Source organism: Dipodomys merriami, unplaced genomic scaffold (assembly GCF_024711535.1).
Source record: "Dipodomys merriami isolate MVZ:Mamm:240054 unplaced genomic scaffold, mDipMer1.0.p SCAF_8, whole genome shotgun sequence".
Lineage (NCBI taxonomy): Eukaryota > Metazoa > Chordata > Mammalia > Rodentia > Heteromyidae > Dipodomys > Dipodomys merriami.
In genome coordinates this window covers 56,954,197-56,972,175 of record NW_027206401.1, presented here as the reverse complement: position 1 = coordinate 56,972,175, position 17,979 = coordinate 56,954,197, and the positions used below count along the sequence as shown (strand labels likewise).

At 37.0% G+C, this 17,979-nt stretch overlaps 1 protein-coding gene across 8 annotated transcripts in view; it reads left to right on the top strand.

Annotated features, from left to right (window-relative positions):
* Positions 1–17,979, top strand: part of Dop1a (DOP1 leucine zipper like protein A) — a 74,219-nt gene that overhangs the window by 26,462 nt on the left and 29,778 nt on the right. For 2 of the 8 annotated variants that reach the window (XM_070010246.1, XM_070010253.1), the window contains exons 8-17: positions 807–916; positions 2,470–2,578; positions 4,446–4,569; positions 5,740–5,859; positions 8,214–8,328; positions 8,708–8,737; positions 9,013–9,246; positions 14,130–14,751; positions 15,322–15,596; positions 16,826–16,978. In XM_070010246.1, coding sequence (XP_069866347.1) covers positions 807–916; positions 2,470–2,578; positions 4,446–4,569; positions 5,740–5,859; positions 8,214–8,328; positions 8,708–8,737; positions 9,013–9,246; positions 14,130–14,751; positions 15,322–15,596; positions 16,826–16,978 — 1,892 coding nt within the window. The remainder of the gene's footprint in view (positions 1–806; positions 917–2,469; positions 2,579–4,445; positions 4,570–5,739; positions 5,860–8,213; positions 8,329–8,707; positions 8,738–9,012; positions 9,247–14,129; positions 14,752–15,321; positions 15,597–16,825; positions 16,979–17,979) is intronic. The other 6 variants (XM_070010251.1, XM_070010252.1, XM_070010249.1 and 3 more) reach the window with 5 other exon arrangements.

Below are 17,979 nucleotides of genomic sequence, written 5' to 3'. Positions count from 1 at the left end.
GGCTTTTAAATCCACAAGGTCATGGTCCCTTTGACAAGATAATTTTCCATCTCACACATTGAAATTGTTGTACTGAAAGTGCTAAAATCAAAAGAATGACAAGCTTTGCAAAGTGTGCAAGTCATGAAAGGAATCAGGACTAGCAAGCACCTCAGTCATGCACCATATCAGTCTCCATTCAGGCATTAATAAAGCTGCGCACACTTCACTCTTCCCTAATTTTTCCAAATGTTTGGCCTGTGGATGTGAGGGCGATCTGGCTGCGACATCTGTCACCCCATTGATCGCCAGGGTTGATTCAGCTGATCTGGCTGGCTAGGCGGGTGTCCCCTTCCTCCCTCACCGCTCCATGTGCGTCCCTCCCGAAGCTGTGCGCTCGGTCGAAGAGGACGACCATCCCCGATAGAGGAGGACCGGTCTTCGGTCAAGGGTATACGAGTAGCTGCGCTCCCCTGCTAGAACCTCCAAACAAGCTCTCAAGGTCCAAATGTTTGGCCTGTCCTCATGACTCCTCAGTACCTATGGTGACAGGACATTTAAGTTCAGTGGTCTGAGTCTTCACTTATTTCACTGGTGAGACTGGGGAAAAGAAGACAAAAAACTCTGGAAGAATACTATGATACTTATGTATTGAATTGGTTTCCCCTTATTAAACTATCTAAAATGATCTCTTTTGCTGACATTGAATGGGCTACTAATTGGTAAGTGTTTAGTGCTGTTTTTGAGATATTTGCTGTTTTGGTATTGAGTGGACAATAGTTTTAAGAGTTTCATTTTAATTCATTCTGTGATTTATTTCCATGGAGGTTTTGATAACAACGGTGCTATCGTAGGACCCAGGAGCACAAGACATAGTAATCCTGAAGAACATGCCACATACTATTTCACTACCTTTTCAAAAGAATTATTGGTTCAGGTAATGAGTGCTTTTGTTATTCTATGTTTACTCATCATTAGAGATACTTAAAAATATAAAGCAAAGGTCTTACCCTTAACATGACTTGAGTCAAAGGAGTGGCAACAGACTAAGAACTCCCTAAAAATGATAAGCAAATGGCTACAATAAAATAAGTAATCAGAAGTCTGATTCGAGATAAATCCAGAGATATTTTTATATGTCTGCCTGTCTTTGGGCTTGAACTCAAGGCCTGGATGCTATCCCCGATCCTTTAGGCCCAAAGCTGACTTGCTTTAATGCTCTACCACTTGAGCCATGGCTCCACTTCAGCTTTTGGTGATTAGTTGGAGAAAAGAACCTCATGGAGCCGGGCGCTGGTGGCTCACGCCTGTAATCCTAGCTACTCAGGAGGCTGAGATCTGAGGATTGCCGTTCAAAGCCAGCCCGGCAGGAGAGACCGTGAAACTCCTATCTCCAATAAACCACCAGAAAACCGGAAGTGGCGCCGTAGCTCAAGTGGTAGAGTGCTCACCTGGAGCTAAAGAGCTGAGGGACAGCGCCCAGGCCCAGAGTTCAAGCCCCACGGCCGACCAAAAAAAAAAAGAACCTCATGGACTTTCTTGCCTGGACTGGCTTTGAAATGTGCTCCTCAAATCCTAGCCTCCTGAGTTGCTAGGACTACAAGTGTGAGCCACTGGCACCATGCAAGATACATTTTTTTCTTTGCTGTTTTCATGACTTCATTAAAACATAGAGTTCTTACTTGTCTGCTTATGAAAGTTGGAGCTATTCCAACTTTCTATAAAGCTCTAGGAAAATTTGGGCTTTCACAATCATCTCAATGTGGTAAAATTGCTACTGTAGTGGAAGTATTGAAATGATCCATAGTTTATTTCCTATCATTTTTACTTCAGTTATATTTACCCAAATTGTCTTAAATTAAACTAATAAAAGACATGCTATCAGAAACATTTTTTTTTTTTTTTTTTTTTTTTTGGGTCCGGTCGTGGGGCCTGAACTCTGGGCCTGGGCACTGTCCCTCAGCTCTTCAGCTCAAGGCTAGCACTCTACCACTTGAGCCACAGCGCCACTTCCGGCTTTTTTCTTTTTGCTTATGTGGTGCTGAGGAATCGAACCCAGGGCCTCATGCGTGCAAGGCAAGCACTCTACCACTGAGCCACCTTCCCAGCCCCTCAGAAACATTTTTTAGTGAAATAGTATACTGAGTTTTAACTCACTAGTGAAAAAGTAATTGCCAATACAACAGTGATGAGATAACATAGTTCAGAGTTCATATCTTAAGTAGCATCTTCATCTGGAGCCCAAACTATTCTTGAATGTACTTTTCTTCATTTCTTTAGCTCTTCTACCTTCCTGCCAAGGAAAATTAAGAACCTGTTTTTTTTCTCTCCAGCCAGATGAATATAATTTTCTTTTTTCTGAGCACAGGAAAATGGATTCAGAAAAGCAAAATATATAATCTCCATTATATATGATTATACTTGTGAAAACTTAAGGGAAGTTCTTTGAATGTATTTACTAAATAACAAGTGTTCTTTTCTTTTGTAAAGGCAATGGTAGGGATCTTACAAGTGAATGGATTTGGAGAAGAGAGCACTCTAATGCAGGATCTAAAACCTTTTCGGATTTTAATCAGCTTACTGGACAAACCTGAGCTAGGTAATGTATACTACTGTCCCAAGGCATAGGTCACATGCTTTTGTATTTTTTCATAAGAAAAATGTGACAAAGTTATTAGGAAATTTGTTGTACTTTGAAGTAGCTTTTAAATCCAAGTTCTCAACAATTTCCTACCAAAGTCCACTGGACCAAGTTAAGATACAGTTATTATAAATTATAGTTTATCATCATGCCTCATTCCTTTGCACTGCTAACAGAAAAATCACTTTTAAAGATGAATTCAAGTTCTTCTTGATCCTTATGAAATGAATGAAAGAAATTAAGGACTCTATGGCATGTCATAACTTACAGTTTCAGTTTACAGAATTCAAGTACTTCAACAGAAATATTTCAATTATACTGCCTTTTTTTTTTCTTGGTACTGAGGTTCAAACCCAGGACATTGCACTTGGTAGGCAAGTGCTTTGCAACTGAGCTGTATCCCAGCCTGTATTGTACCATCTTTATAACAGCTCTGTTTTGTATATTTTCCTTTTAATCTGTATTATATGTTAGATCTATTGGAAAGTTGATTATGATAGTTGGGACAATTTTTTTAACCTGAATATTAACTAAAATGAAATTATGAAACTTAAATTCATAAATTTACAATTACAAATTTTATAATTTCTTCAGGTTATATGCAGATATTTAGGCAAATATGGTACAACTCACACGCTCTTCAAAGTAAAGAGATGCCAGATGCTGGTGACTCATGCCTGTGATCTTATCTACTCAGGAGACTGAGATCTGAGGATCATGGTTCAAAGCCAGCCTGGGCAGGAAAGTCTGTGAGACTTTTATCTCCAATTAACCACCAGAAAACCAGAAGTAGCACTGTGGCTCAAAGTGGTAGAAGGCTAGCCTGGAGCAGAAAGAACTTAGAGACAGTGCCCAGGCCCCAAGTTCAAGCCCCATGATGGACAAAAGAGAGAGACAGAATGAAGAGGCAAGGCTCATGCCTCTAATTCCAGCTACTCAAGTGGCTGAAATTGGAAAGATCATGTTTGAGACCAGCTTGGGCAGAAAAGATCAAGATTTAGGCTCAGTAGTGTGTGCCTGTTATGCTAACAATACAGGGAATACTAGAACAGGTGGATTGTGATCCAGGTGTACAGTCAGGCAGGGGCTATCTCAAAAATAACTAGAACTGGGATGTGAAGGGTAAACAAAGGAGGAGGCTGCAATGCTTGGTAAGAAATGTACGCATTATCCTGCCCATGTAATTGTAACTCCTCTGTACAGTATGTTCACAAATAAAATTAAATTAAATTAAAAAAAAATAACTAGAACTAAGAGGGATGGAGGTATGGCTTGGTAGTATGAGCACCTGTCTTGTATATGCCCTGAGTTCAAACCTAGTATCCTAAAAACACAATAATTTTAGAAAATAAAAGTGAAATATGAAGATAATGGGTTATATCAGTGATAGTAGATAATAGAGAACAGTAGATTAAAGTGTTATATTTCATAGCAACAAAATTTAGCCTCATGAATTTTTGAATTATTTAATTAATGATATAGCGTTTATTAAATAGTCATCATATTCTAAGAATTATGCAGACATCTTACAAATATTTTTCCTAATCCTCAAAACTGTCACATAACTTGGTATTATTGTTCTCATTCTGGATGAGAAAACTTAAAAGCTCAAAGAAGTTAACTTGTCTAAGGTGCCAGAGCTATGATTTCACCACCAGTTTTCTAGATTCTGTTCTTTCTGTGAATCTATACTTTAGGCATTTGGGAAAACAAGTACTGCTTTTTTAAAAAAAATACCTGTTTTAAAATGTCCTTTATTCTGGCCACTTTTCAAATAATTATGATTTGCAGCTGCTAATAATTGTCCTTAATTTGTATATTTTAGGACCTGTAATTCTGGAAGATGTCTTGATTGAAGTGTTTAGAACATTATATTCTCAGTGTAAAGCAGAATTAGATTTTCAAATGGAACCGCCCTTCAGTAAGGACCATGCTCAGCTAAGCAGGTAGTTGCAGTTATTTCTATCAAGTACATGCACACTTGAGTTCCTGGGGCAAGTCATAGGACAGTGTGTGCTGTTCCCTGTTATCTGTTGTCTTCTATATTTCTCTGCTTCATTTACGCAGACCACTTCTTTTCTGGTATCAGGTTGTTACCATATGACAAAGGTTCTAAAGTGATAATTTCTTTTACATAATTTCTTTTACATATTTCAGTATTTCCTTGGTAACTTAGAGATAATCTTAGACTTTTCTAATATTTTTATATACGTATGATCATATACACATAAAACATTTGAATATAGTTGTTGATTTCTGTTTATATAATTACCTGTATGTTTTGTTAGAAAAGCTAATACTGATTTGACTTATTAGTACTGCTCTCATTCTGTATTCTGTACTCTGCCTGAGAATTTACACTGGCCTATAGAGATCTAATTAGTCATTTCTGATGTAATCTGTTGGTTGTATTGATAGTATCTCTCTTCTGTAAGGACAGGTGCTAGAAAAGATAGGCAAACATAGGTAATTTTCTTTTTTTCTGGTAGAATTTTAGTAGTAATGGCTATTTATAGTAATAGTACTTTTTGTTACTATTTTTCAAACTAAAAATGGTAATTTGAATGAAACTGGCAGTCAAAGTAAACTTTTTCATTAACCCAATCCTGAGTAGCACAGGGAAATGTAAAATTCTTCATAATCAAGACTGTCAAAAACAAACCTATTTATAGTTGCCAAAGGAAACAAAATAAGTTTGGTGTCAGATTAACAGTTATTAACTTTAAAAATTCAAAAAGAAGCCACCTGTGGTGATGAATACCTTTAATCCAAACATTTGAGAGCAGAGACAGAAAATATTGTTGAGTTCAAGGCCTATTGGATTATGTACAGAGTTTCAGTCTAGTCTAAGCGAAACACTTAAAAACAAAAGCAAAAAAAGAGAGGGTTCTATGTGATTTTTTATGCAGAAATTTTACAAGGCTAATTTCTGATCTTATGTGAATTATGAAAATTCATATTTTAAAAATTATTACATATAAGGTAAGAATAGCAATAGATTAAAAATATTGTAATCTTTTTACTGCATATTTTTAACAAATACCTAGATATATATACTGGGTAATATTCCACAAAATTTGGAACAATGGTGTTATATATTTTTGTTTCTCTTTCTTTAGTAAATTAAGGGAAAATAAGAAAACAGCAGAGCTGATTAAAACTGCCAACCTTCTCTTTAACTCCTTTGAACCTTATTATATGTGGGATTACATTGCTCGTTGGTTTGAAGAATGTTGTAGGTATGCTAAACTTTTAATTTCATGGCATTCAAAACTAACCTTTGACTCTTTTAAGTTGTTCAATTTAATAAGAATGTTCTTTTTATATACTATGCTTCTGAAAACTAGTAATTATTTACTAGACATAGTATGACTCTACCTTCTTGGTGTAGGATATAAAAATTGTTGGTCATGTCATCCTAGAATTGGAAAGTGGCTTGGAGATGAGTTATTCATTCCCCAAGATGGATGAAAAATTTTACCTCTTCACTCTACAATAATCCCTCTTTTCAGGGCTGGGATGGTGGCTCAGCGGTAGAGTGCTTGCCTTGCATGCATGAGGCCCTGGGTTCAATTCCTCTGCACCACATAAGCAGAAAAAGCTGGAAGTGGCGCTATGGGTCAAGTGGTAGAGCACTAGCCTTGAGCTGAAGAGCTGAGGGACAGACAGCTCCCAGGCCCAGAGTTCAAGCCCCATGACAGACAAAAACAAACAAAAAATAATCCCGCTTTTCTGTGATAGAGAAGATAGTTGATTTGTACTGTTAGGTCAGCACATTTGGCCTTAGTCTTCTCAGTTTTATAAACAACCCCTACTTAGTCATTCCTGTTTCCAAAGCCATAAAATGGGTCTACATTGTTACTGGGGAGTAATGTCTGCCCTTTATCCCTTCAGAAACAAGGTTATAACAGAGTCTGGAAAAGCCTAGGATAGGAGTGAAGCTGAGTGAAAGCTCTGGATTCTGACCCAAACCCTCTCAGAACCAGGGTAACCCCTGCAGCCTCAGGATCACATAGTCAAAAAGGAAACATTCAGCTGGGCACCCGTGGCTCACACCTGTACTCTTAGTTACTTAGGAGGCTGAGATATGAGGATCACAGTCCAGACAGGAAAGTCCATGAGACTCTTATCTCCAATAAACCACTCAGAAAACCAGAAGTGGCACTATGGCTCAAGTGGTAGAGTGCTAGCCTTGAGCTAAAATGCTGAGAGTTAGCACAGAGGCCCAGAGTTCAAGCCCCACAACTGAGGAAAAAATAAAAAAGGAAACATTTAATCTTTGGTTTAGAAGGCTTTACAAATATGAATGCTATACATGAATCCCTTTAATGATTTGGGAGTTTGCTTACTCAGCAGATGTTAAATGTCTAGCTGAAAAACATGGTGCTAGGCATAGAGTCTCTATCTTCAAAGACCTGATAGTGGGGCATGTAAGACGTGTGCACGTATGTACCTGGGTTAAATTGAGAATGCAAATGCATCATAGGAGATTCAAGAATGAAGATGAATTATGTGTATCTCTTACCCCCTGGCCCTTTTCTGCATTTTCATCTTCTCTATTGAAACATGCACAACCAACCTTACTCTGTTTATTACTTTCTTCACAAACACATCCATGTTTCTTGAGCTAATCTGGACTCTTTCCTGAATACACATTACTTTTCCTGCTGCTGAGCCTTCACAATACTACTCTTCCTAAAATACTGTGCCCTTGTTGCCCTCCTACATCTGGTATGGTCCACAGAGAGGTCACCCACCTTTCACTAGCCTTCCTTGATGCCCTCAAGACACTCATCGGAACCAGGAAAAGCACGCTGGGTATTTGTCTATGTGCTTTAATTTCTTACTAATCAGGGACTGTCATCATCTTATTTGTATGTTCCAAGTATAGGGTGATGAGTAGTCATATAGTATTAATATGACATATAAATGTTTGTTGGAGGAATGATCTCTGCTACTTGGAGAGGCTTCCAGGAAGAGGCAATATTTGATCTCAGATCTTAAAGGATAGGTGTACTCTAGATATGAGAAAATTAAGCTGGGGAAGACAGTTGTCCAGAAAGGCAATGGCCCCTAAGTTTAGAAACCAAGAAATAATGTTTTAATTAGGAGATGATAGCTATAGTGAGTACAATGGAAAATCTCACAAAGGGAGATACATTAAGAATGCATCTCAGTACAGGAGTGACAGAGGTTAATTTTCCACATAGAGACTTTTTTTTTTTTTTTTTGGGTCCAGATGTGGTGCCTGAACTCTGGGCCTGGGCGCTGTCCCTCAGCTCTTCAGCTCAAGGCTAGCGCTCTACCACTTGAGCCACAGCGCACTCCGGCTTTTTTTTTCTTTTTTTTGCTTATGTGGTGCTGAGGACTCGAACCCAGGGCATCAGGCATGCAAGGCAAGCGCTCTACCACTGAGCCATCTTCCCAGCCCCTCCACATAGAGACTTTTGTGCCCTGGGAAAGAGAATGAATGTCCCTAGAACACTACCGTATGTGACCCACTGTTGATTTTGCCTCCGTGAGTCACACAGTGATGTCACATGAACTCATATCACTGATAGCACACTTGATAAGGTGACTTTTGTCCTTGTAGGAGGACACTGCACACCAGACTTCAAATTGGACCTGGAGATAGTAGTGAGTCATCTGAGTTACAGCTGACCAATTTCTGCTTATTGGTGGATTTTTTGTTGGATATAGTTTCTTTGGTAAGAGATACTGGATTAAAAATTAAAAAAAGAAAAATCAAGGCGATCTAGTAATATACTTAAGATATTTCATGTAGCTAAATCTCACCAACCAGTAAATTTCATGTTTAAATTATTTTCCCCTTTGGTATAGCTTTTTGTTATAACATTTTGTTATAACATTTTCCAAATATTTTTTCCTCTGGCATATATTTGTAATATATTTATAATATAAATGGAATATACTTCCTAACTGCATGTTGAAGTCCTTTAACTACTCAGTATATAGTAGTCTAATGATGCTTTTATATTCATTATTGATTCTTTCTATTAAATGAAGATTGTTGGAAATACTTCCCTTTGTTTTCTCTCCTCAATCCTTTGCTTCCTCATTTTGAAGCCTACTAGAAGTATGAGGGTGCTGTGTCAGGTATGACCTTCAGCCTGTTTTGTTTTTAATTGATTCTGTTCACTTCTGTTATGTCATCATTTCATTAATGTATCAGAAGAATGGGGTATTTTGTAATGTCTGCTTGAAGTACTTGACCAGAGAATTTCGGGAAAAGAAATGTTATAAGTTACCAAAATAAAACAAATATACTAATTAAGGAGCATGATCCCTGACTAAAACTATAGCTTTGTTTGTATAGATTAAAAACCAACAGTATATTTGTTTCATTCTGTTCAATTTGCTTTCGTTGTCAGGAGACGTACATTGAAATCCAGACAGAACACTTGCCGCAGTTGCTGCTCAGAATGATTTCTGCCCTGACAAGTCATCTCCACACATTGCGCTTGTCTGAGCTCACAGATTCCCTCAGGCTCTGCTCAAAGATCCTCAGCAAAGTTCAGCCTCCACTGTTATCTGCGGGCACTGGGGGCGTGTTGCAGTTCCAAAGTGGGCAGCGCAACCCAGTCAAAGACTGGGAAGACAAAAAGGTAAGTGTGGACCAGTCACATTTCCCCTCAGCAGAAGACTCATTTCAGTCACTTCTCCAGGCATTTCAACATCAGTGGATATAGTTTATACCTCAGTGCTGAGGCAGTAGACAGATATCGTGTAGGCATTTGGCCATCATGCCGCTCAGTTGTCTGTACTTTTCAGTAGAAGTATATTGTGAGTGACAGTTGTGGGCTCAAATTTTCTGGTGGCCACAATTAAAAGGAAGCTAGACATTGGTGACTCAAACCTGTAGCTATTAGGAAATTGAGATAGGAGGATTGAGGTTTAAGACAAAAATTGGCAGAAAGTCTGTAAAACTCCATCTCCAAAATAGCCATCAAAATGCTGGGCCAAGCAAGTATGAGGTGTTCAGTTAAAATCTAGTCATAGCCAAAAAAAAGTAAAAGGAAATAGTCTCAATTATATTTTGTTTAGTCCAGTAAAGTTAATGTATTATTATAATGCATCACATATATAAAGTGATACCATAAAAATTAGTTTACTTTTTTGTACTGAGTCCTCAAAATATGAGTATATTTACCCTGATAACATATATTCATTCAAACACTTAATTATTTTTCATCAAAAATACTAAATCAGCCTTGAATTAATAAGATTTATATTTGATAAATTGGAGTCACATGTCCAAGTTGTTTCATACATAGTTTGTAACTCAAGTAAAATTAAGATTTAGTTCCTCAAGAACACACATTTTATGAGTTCATCTGGTACATATGGCTGTTTGCTGACATATTGGACTACAGGTCTGTATTGAACTTTTTCATATATCAAATTCACCATGATTTTCCTGAAGTCCAGAATCTTTTTGCAACCTCAGTCAAGAAAATTATTAAAATTTGGTAAAAATGACTAAAATTAAACTATATAGTATGTAACTACACTATATACCATATAACATACATGACTATAAACATAGTACTATACTATATTTTAGGTAAACTATAAAGTATGTGACTTTACTGTCTGGTACCAGGAACAAACTCTTAACACCAATGAAATCAATAATTCGTTTTTAAAGTTTATAATATTAAAATTACCAGCAAATATGAATGAAAATATTCAATTGATTGATTTAGTAACATTGACAATATTGTAAAATACAGATTTGAAAATTCCTAGAGGACTTATTTCTTATCTAATTCCTGGGTTTATACAGCTGCCCTTTTCTTTTTTCTTTCCTTGCCTTGTTTTTCAGACTGATCACCCTAACATGATCTCATAGGATGATCTCATACAGATCTCCTTTCCCATCAGTTATTAATTCTCTTCAGTCCATCTTTGCATGTGAAATGGGGTAACAACTTGTGGCCAATATAAATGTATTGCAGTTTATATGTATACTACATAAACTAAAACCAGTATTTCATTTTCCTTACAACCAGCTTATTATTTAGATTTGATATATAGTGTCTCTACCATTGCTGGAAAATGTGTTTTGTTGAACAATATTAGTGAGAGTAGGAGAAGAAAGCCTTTAGCATTCTTCTATAGCACATTCAAATATGTGAAGATTTACTATGTAGAAAACATCTAAATAAATAGAAGTAAGGTAATATCTTACTAACCTTACACATTTCCATTCTCATTCTCTCCTGCCTCTCACGCTATGTATGTGTTTGTGTGTGTGTGTATGTGTGTGTGTTTTACTGAACTGCCATGGTGTTATCCTAGATGTCACAAAAGTTATCATATTTAAAAGCTGAGACTGTTTTCTGTATTCCATTGTTTGAAAACCTGAGTAAATAGCTGATTGTTAAATGTTATGTGGTTCTACAGCTTAGTTGCCTTTTTATAAAATCTTCTTGCTCAAATACCCAAAATAACATTTGTTTTCAGAAAGACATTTTTATTAGAAAATAATTAGCAATAAATATTTTATATACAAACATACACATGCATGGATATCTAACATAATCCATATCAGTAAATACTGTAAAGATATAGAGGTTTAGTTGAATTTATTGCTTGAATTCTATTAGCTTAATATTGTCTGTTATTTTATGATACTTTTAAAAGAGGTTAATATGAAAATAGTTAAGCCAATGATAGTTTTATCACTTATTCTTCTAGAAAAGTATATGATTTTAGATGCTCACTAACTTTCAAAGGAGAAATATAGGCAAATAAATTCAATCTGACAGTCACCTCTAGACTTTGGCATTGTAATGTGAAAAGCTCTTCTATTATACGTGTGTATACTGTGATGAGATGAATATGAAGTTTAGACTCATCTGAGTCCTTCTAACTGCCAAGCTTACTTACTATAACCTTGGTCAAGTTTTTTTTTTTTTACCTTTGAAATAAAAAGATAATCTGTCTTCATTTAACACCCAGTCTCATCAGAGTTAGGTACACTGGCTTTCAAGTGGTAAATTAGGCAATTCCTCCACTTCTCAACCTTTCTATTTAGGTGACACATATCAACAATAGCACATTTACTTGTATGTATGAAGAAAAGTATGCAGAGTTAGAATCAGGGAAAGGGGGTTATTAGCTAATACTGACTGGCAGCCAACAAAGATGGCATTCTTTTTTCTTTCTTTTTTTTTTGATCGGTCATGGGGCTTGAACTCTGGGCTTGGGCATTGTCCCTAAGCTCTTCAGCTCAAGGCGAGCACTCTACCACTAGAGCCACAGCGCCATTTCTGGTTTTCCAGTGGTTTATTGGAGATAAGAGTCTCACGGACTTTCCTGCCTGAGCTGGCTTTGAACCTCAATCCTCAAATCTCAGCCTTCTGAGTAGCTAGGATTACAGTCATGAACCACTGGCGTCTGGCTTTGAAGAGGGCTTTCTTGAGGTAGGAATATTTGAAGGGAAAGGACTCACTCAGTGGGGTGCTGTGCTGGAGCCAGGCAAGGAAGAAGGAGAGCACTTAAGTGAAAGGAGCATTTGCAGGGGCACTGAGGCTTAGGAGCCTCAGTTACAATGCTATTCCTTTTCCTTATCCATATTTTCCTTTGCTATGGTTACTGGAGGTCAACAAAAGACCTAATATGTTCAATGGAAAATTCAAGATATAACTCATAAGTTTTAAATTGTGTGCTGTTCTGAACAAGATGATAAATTTTCATACTGTCCTGTTCTATCCTAAGATATGGATCATACTTTGATTCATCTTATCCATGCTGTTGATCTGTCTACCTATTAGGCATGTATACACCATCTTGGTTCCTAGGTGGGCAATACCCCTGTGCTTGTGTAGTAGAGAAATATTGTAGCACAATGCCCATATTACTCATCTCACTTTTCAGCTCAGAGGCATTGAATGCTCTCCTATTATCACTGGAAGAATAAATAGGGTTCAAAAAGATATTTGAGAAGAGAAGGATGATAGTCACAGTCACCTAACTTTTATTATATTGTTGTGATTTTTCTATTATATGATTTGTTATTTTTAATCTCTTCTGTGCCAAACATAGAAAAGTTATAAAATGCTATCCTATGCATGCATGTATAAAGTCATGGCATATCTACAGTCCAGTGCTGTCTGCAGTTTGAGGCATCCACCGTAGGTCTTGGGGTACAGTATATTGTCCATGGAGAACAGGGATTAGTGTATATGAATTAGGACACTGAAGTGTGGAGAGATTAAATCACTTTCCTGTGCAGCTCCCTAGCTGAGTCTGGGACAACTTTAGTCACCAATGTGGAGGCAGGGTAGCTGAGAGGCAGAGCAAAGTAGAAAAAATACCAAAAACCAACCCTGCTTTTCTGTCTTTTTTGATAATGATGAATGGTGGTGTCATTTACTGAAGCAAAAAACACTGAGCTGAAGCCCAACTGTGGGTATCACAGTGTTTAGTTCATACACTATCACTTCTTATGATCTTATTCAAATTATACTCCAGCACAGTCACCCAAGGAATTCATGATCTGCACAATTTTATTTACATAAACTAAGCCAGATAATACCCTTAATGGGTGTACTTAGCCAGTCCTCTTTTTTTTTTTTTTTGGTCCGGTTGTGGGGCCTGAACTCTGGGCCTAAGCACTATCCCTCAGCTCTTCAGCTCAAGGCTAGTACCTATCCTACCACTTGAGCCACAATGCCACTTCCGGCTTTTTTCTTTTTGCTTATGTGGTGCTGAGGAATCGAACCCAGAGCCTCACGCATGCAAGGCAAGCGCTCTACCACTGAGCCAACTTCCCAGCACCTTAGCCAGTCCTCTTAAACAAAGGGGAGCTTAATGCATTCCAACCCTGCTACAGGAGCTGGTTCTTTTGAGTGTTTTAATTGATATAATTATATTATCTCTTCACCTGTAGATCATAAGCTTTTCTTTTTATTCCTACCACCTATACAGCATTTGGTGTATGATATGGTTCAGTGATGGCTGAAAGCATTCAGGGTCAGTGGCAAGCATTTAGTTGATACATACTTCAACAGAATTTCACATTCATGCAATCCTGAGCAGATAACCTGTTGATTTTGTTTCTAATTTTAAGATGTCATTTTTTAACCTTTTAACATCTTATTCTTTGCATTATTTAGAATTTACCCATGTTTAGACATTTGGAAAGTGATTCCACAAACTAGATTAAATATATTCATTTAAAAATAAAAACAGTATCCTAATTATTCATATCTATGTATTTTACCTCAAGATCCTAAGTGTATGATATATATGTAATGAATGATAAACACTTAGTGAATGAATGTGTATTAATAATAGTCATTGTAAGTTTACCAGTGCTATTATTATAAACATGAGTAAATGCAGAGCATCTTTTAAGAGTCAACAGAATGTAAGTTGTACACAGTCTAATCTAAAAATCCTCTCAAGAAAATGACCATTTCTAATTCCTAATAGGTACATGTACCTACTCAGATTTTTGCTTTTTGAAAAATCTCTACAGGTATCAACAGTTTCGCTGGAAAATCCCACTGAAGTGTTTGAAGATGGAGAAAACCCACCTAGCAGTCAGTCATCAGAGAGTGGCTTTACTGACTTCATACAGTATCAAGCTGACGGAACTGATGACATTGACAGAGAGCTGAGTGAAGGACAGGGGACAGCTACTATCCCACTTGGGAGCACATCCTCTGAAACAGAGACAGCCTCCACGGTGGAATCCGAGGAAACTGTTACCCAGCCCCCATCCAGACTTGGTCAAGGGACAGCACCCCGGCGTGGGAAGACAACACAAAAGACGGCCATGCAGTGCTGCCTGGAGCAGGCCCAGCCCTTCCTTACCAGACTCATCAACCTCTATGTCATTCCCCGCAGCACGCTCTCTCAGGCTTTGGCTGTGGATCCCCAGGGAGATCTTGGCCGAACCCAAGGGGAGACTTCAAAATGGGACAGGGATTCACAAGGAGATGTAAAAGAGAGAAACTTAAATACACAAAAAACCTCAAAAGAACACCTGCCTGCCTTCCTTGCTGCCTGTCAGCTCTTCCTGGAGTGCTCAAGTTTCCCTGTTTACATTGCTGAGGGGACCCATTCATCAGAGTTACGTTCTGAAAAATTGGAGACTGGTAAGGTCATCTCTATTCATAGTTCACTATGTTATAGAGCACACTTTCCTTAAGAAATGTTCAGATATTAAATCAGGGGTACCTTTTAGCCTGTTGACTTTTAAACGGCCTGCTTATAAAATGTTTTAATGACTACCTATAGTCACCACAGGGAAATTTCCATACTAGAAGGTTTTGTGATTTGAGGCTTTCTTAGTCACCTGCAGGAAATGTAACACTTCACTCCCTTTTTTCATAACAGTGTCATCTCTGTTTACTTGGACTTAAATTTTTGTGCACACAGCACAATGAGAACTGGGTAGCATTTTTAATTAGTAATCTGATTGGTCAGACAGAAGACTGAATTATATGATTTAAATAAGTAAAAAAACCTATATTGAAAAAAAAGTTGATGTAGGTCTTGCTGCTGCTTTATATTTCTTGAAACTGTAAATGTAACTTAAATTTTGTTAATAGATCATACTAAGGACAGGAAGTAGTGTTGTTTCATTTCTTTGAAATTAACTTAATTGTTTATGCGAAAGGCCAGTGTGGTTAACACTGACAGCTTCTGTCTCTGTTCTCTTTCAGACTGTGAACATGTGCAGCCACCACAGTGGCTGCAGACTCTGATGAATGCTTGCAGCCAAGCAAATGACTTCAGTATTCAGAGTGTGGCTGTCTCCCTGGTCATGGACCTGGTGGGGCTGACCCAGTCAGTGGCCATGGTCACTGGGGAAAACGTCAACAGCATGGAGCCTGCGCAGCCATTGAGTCCAAACCAGGGCAGAGTAGCTGTGGTCATCAGACCACCCCTCACACAGGGCAATCTAAGATACATAGCAGAGAAGACAGAATTTTTCAAGGTAAATTCTGGGATTCCACATGACTAAGATAATCACTGCACATATGCTACCTGATAGAGGGCACCAACGCCAGGAAGGAAATAATGCCAACTGAAAAGGATGGAAACTCGTTCTATAGACTATTTCCATATTAGGTGTCCGTGACAATTTTGCTTTTCATAGGGTCCAAACTTTTATGAAAAGTTTTGTGATTATATATATATATATATATACATACATATATACATGATATTGCTGAATTGTATAATAACATTCCAAAAAATTGTGTAGCCTTTGATTTCTAACACACTGGTTTAAATGTGTATATGTATATGTGTGTATATAAATTTATATGTACATGGATGTATAATTTCTACATAGAACTTGAATTATACTACATCTTAACAGGTTATATTGCATCTTTATGTGTTTAAAATGTTGTTTTGGGTTTTATTCTTTTAATTGTGTTTTGTCAAATATAGTGTGATACACATCTGTAATCCCAGAACTCAGGAGATGGAAGCAGAAGGAAATAAAGGCTGGGGATCTAACTTAGTGGTTAAACGCTTGCCTAGCATATGCAATGACCTAGATTTGAACCCATGCACTGCAAATAGCCCTCCAGATATTTTCTTCTGCTTAAATGAGTCTTAACATTCTGGTGAACTCTAAAGATTTTTTTTCCCATTCTTATTATTACATGTTAAGTGCTATGTTAACACACGTATGACACTTATAAGTGATTTTATAAACCTCTTTGGCCTAGTAATGGTACAGTACTTACTGTGCAAGTCCTGGGTTCAATTGCCAGCACTTGAAGAAAATCAAAACTCTTGTGTAATTTCAGTATTCAGAATGCAAAACTGCATTTTACTCGGTGACATACAAGAATTCAACATGAAATGTCTGTCTTGTTAAAGATAATGCAGTCTAACATTATTAAAATAGTAAAATGAGATCTTACCTGCATAAAGAGTTTATTACATTTCAGAGGTTTAAAAGAAGTACTATGAAAGTATTAAAAAGTTCAGAGGGTCTGGGTGGCCAGGAAATGATCAGATAGAAGGCTTTACTTCTAAATTTCATACGAGTAATACTTATTAAATACTAACAGATACTGAATATTAAAGACTTCCCAAGTATGGTAGTCAGAAACTAGGTATTAGCTTGTCCATACTAAGAAATATACGCTAAATAAGATTTTGTCTCCTGCTTTTGTAACCCAGTAACCTTTATATCTTTCCTGGCAGCATGTAGCGCTGACGCTGTGGGACCAACTAGGAGACAGGACACCTCAGCACCACCAGAAGAGTGTGGAACTATTTTATCAATTACATAACTTAGTACCTTCTTCTAGCATCTGTGAGGATGTTATAAGTCAGCAGTTAACCCATAAAAACAAGGTAAATCTTTCTCCTATCCTGCACCTACACATACCTACCTGCACACTATTCCAAAATGTTAAAAACTCTCTAGGAAAATTATTACACCTGGCATCTGAATCACATCTGATACCACTTGGTTCAGTGTGCTTTCATATCTTTACAATACTATGTTCTGCTCTGTGTAAAGACCTTTTTACATCAATAGTATGAAAAATTAAGCAGTGTAGGAAATGATGATTAAAGCCTTTGCTGGTCTAAATTGTTGGGTTATTTACAGAAGAGCTAGGGGCTGTGGATTGAGTAGATACACCTATTAAGGTATGTGAAATTAAATAATATGCAAGTTACCTTTATAAGTGGATATTATTTGTTCTTGTGCTAACATGTAAGATTATATTATTTTCATAATAATACAGAAAATAAGATTTATGTTCCTAATGTATATGAAGTGATAAATGAATCAATTTTGTTGACTATGACCAAGGGACTAGGTGGAAAAGATGATTTTGAATGGTAATGCTAGCTAATTTAATGAAGTTTGTTATTTCCTTATGCCTTCTGTGTAATATAAATTTAATCTTACTGGAGAGCTTTTAGAAGTGGATTAACCTATTTTTAAAAAGTTGGAATGCTACTGGGTTGGGAACATATTTACAGAGATATTGTTTTGAGTAAATGAGGGACTTAGCAAAGAGCAGAGTGGTGAGTGGAGTAATGATAGTAACAGTATTCTTAGAAAAGTGTTAAATTCTATCTCTCCACCATATTCTTTCAAATTTGTTCAGAAATAAATTTTAAACAATTTGTTGTTTACATATAATATCTATTAGTTGATGAACAAACAAATGCTTCACAAGAAAACCTTTACCAGAAACAGCAAACTTGCTTCTAACCTTTAAGATGCAACTTAAAAGTTTTAATCAGGACTCTGTTTTTTGCTTGAAAGATTCCATGAATGCTAGAAGAAAAGTGTAAAAATCTGATAATGTCCTAATTTCTACTGTCCATATATTAAAATA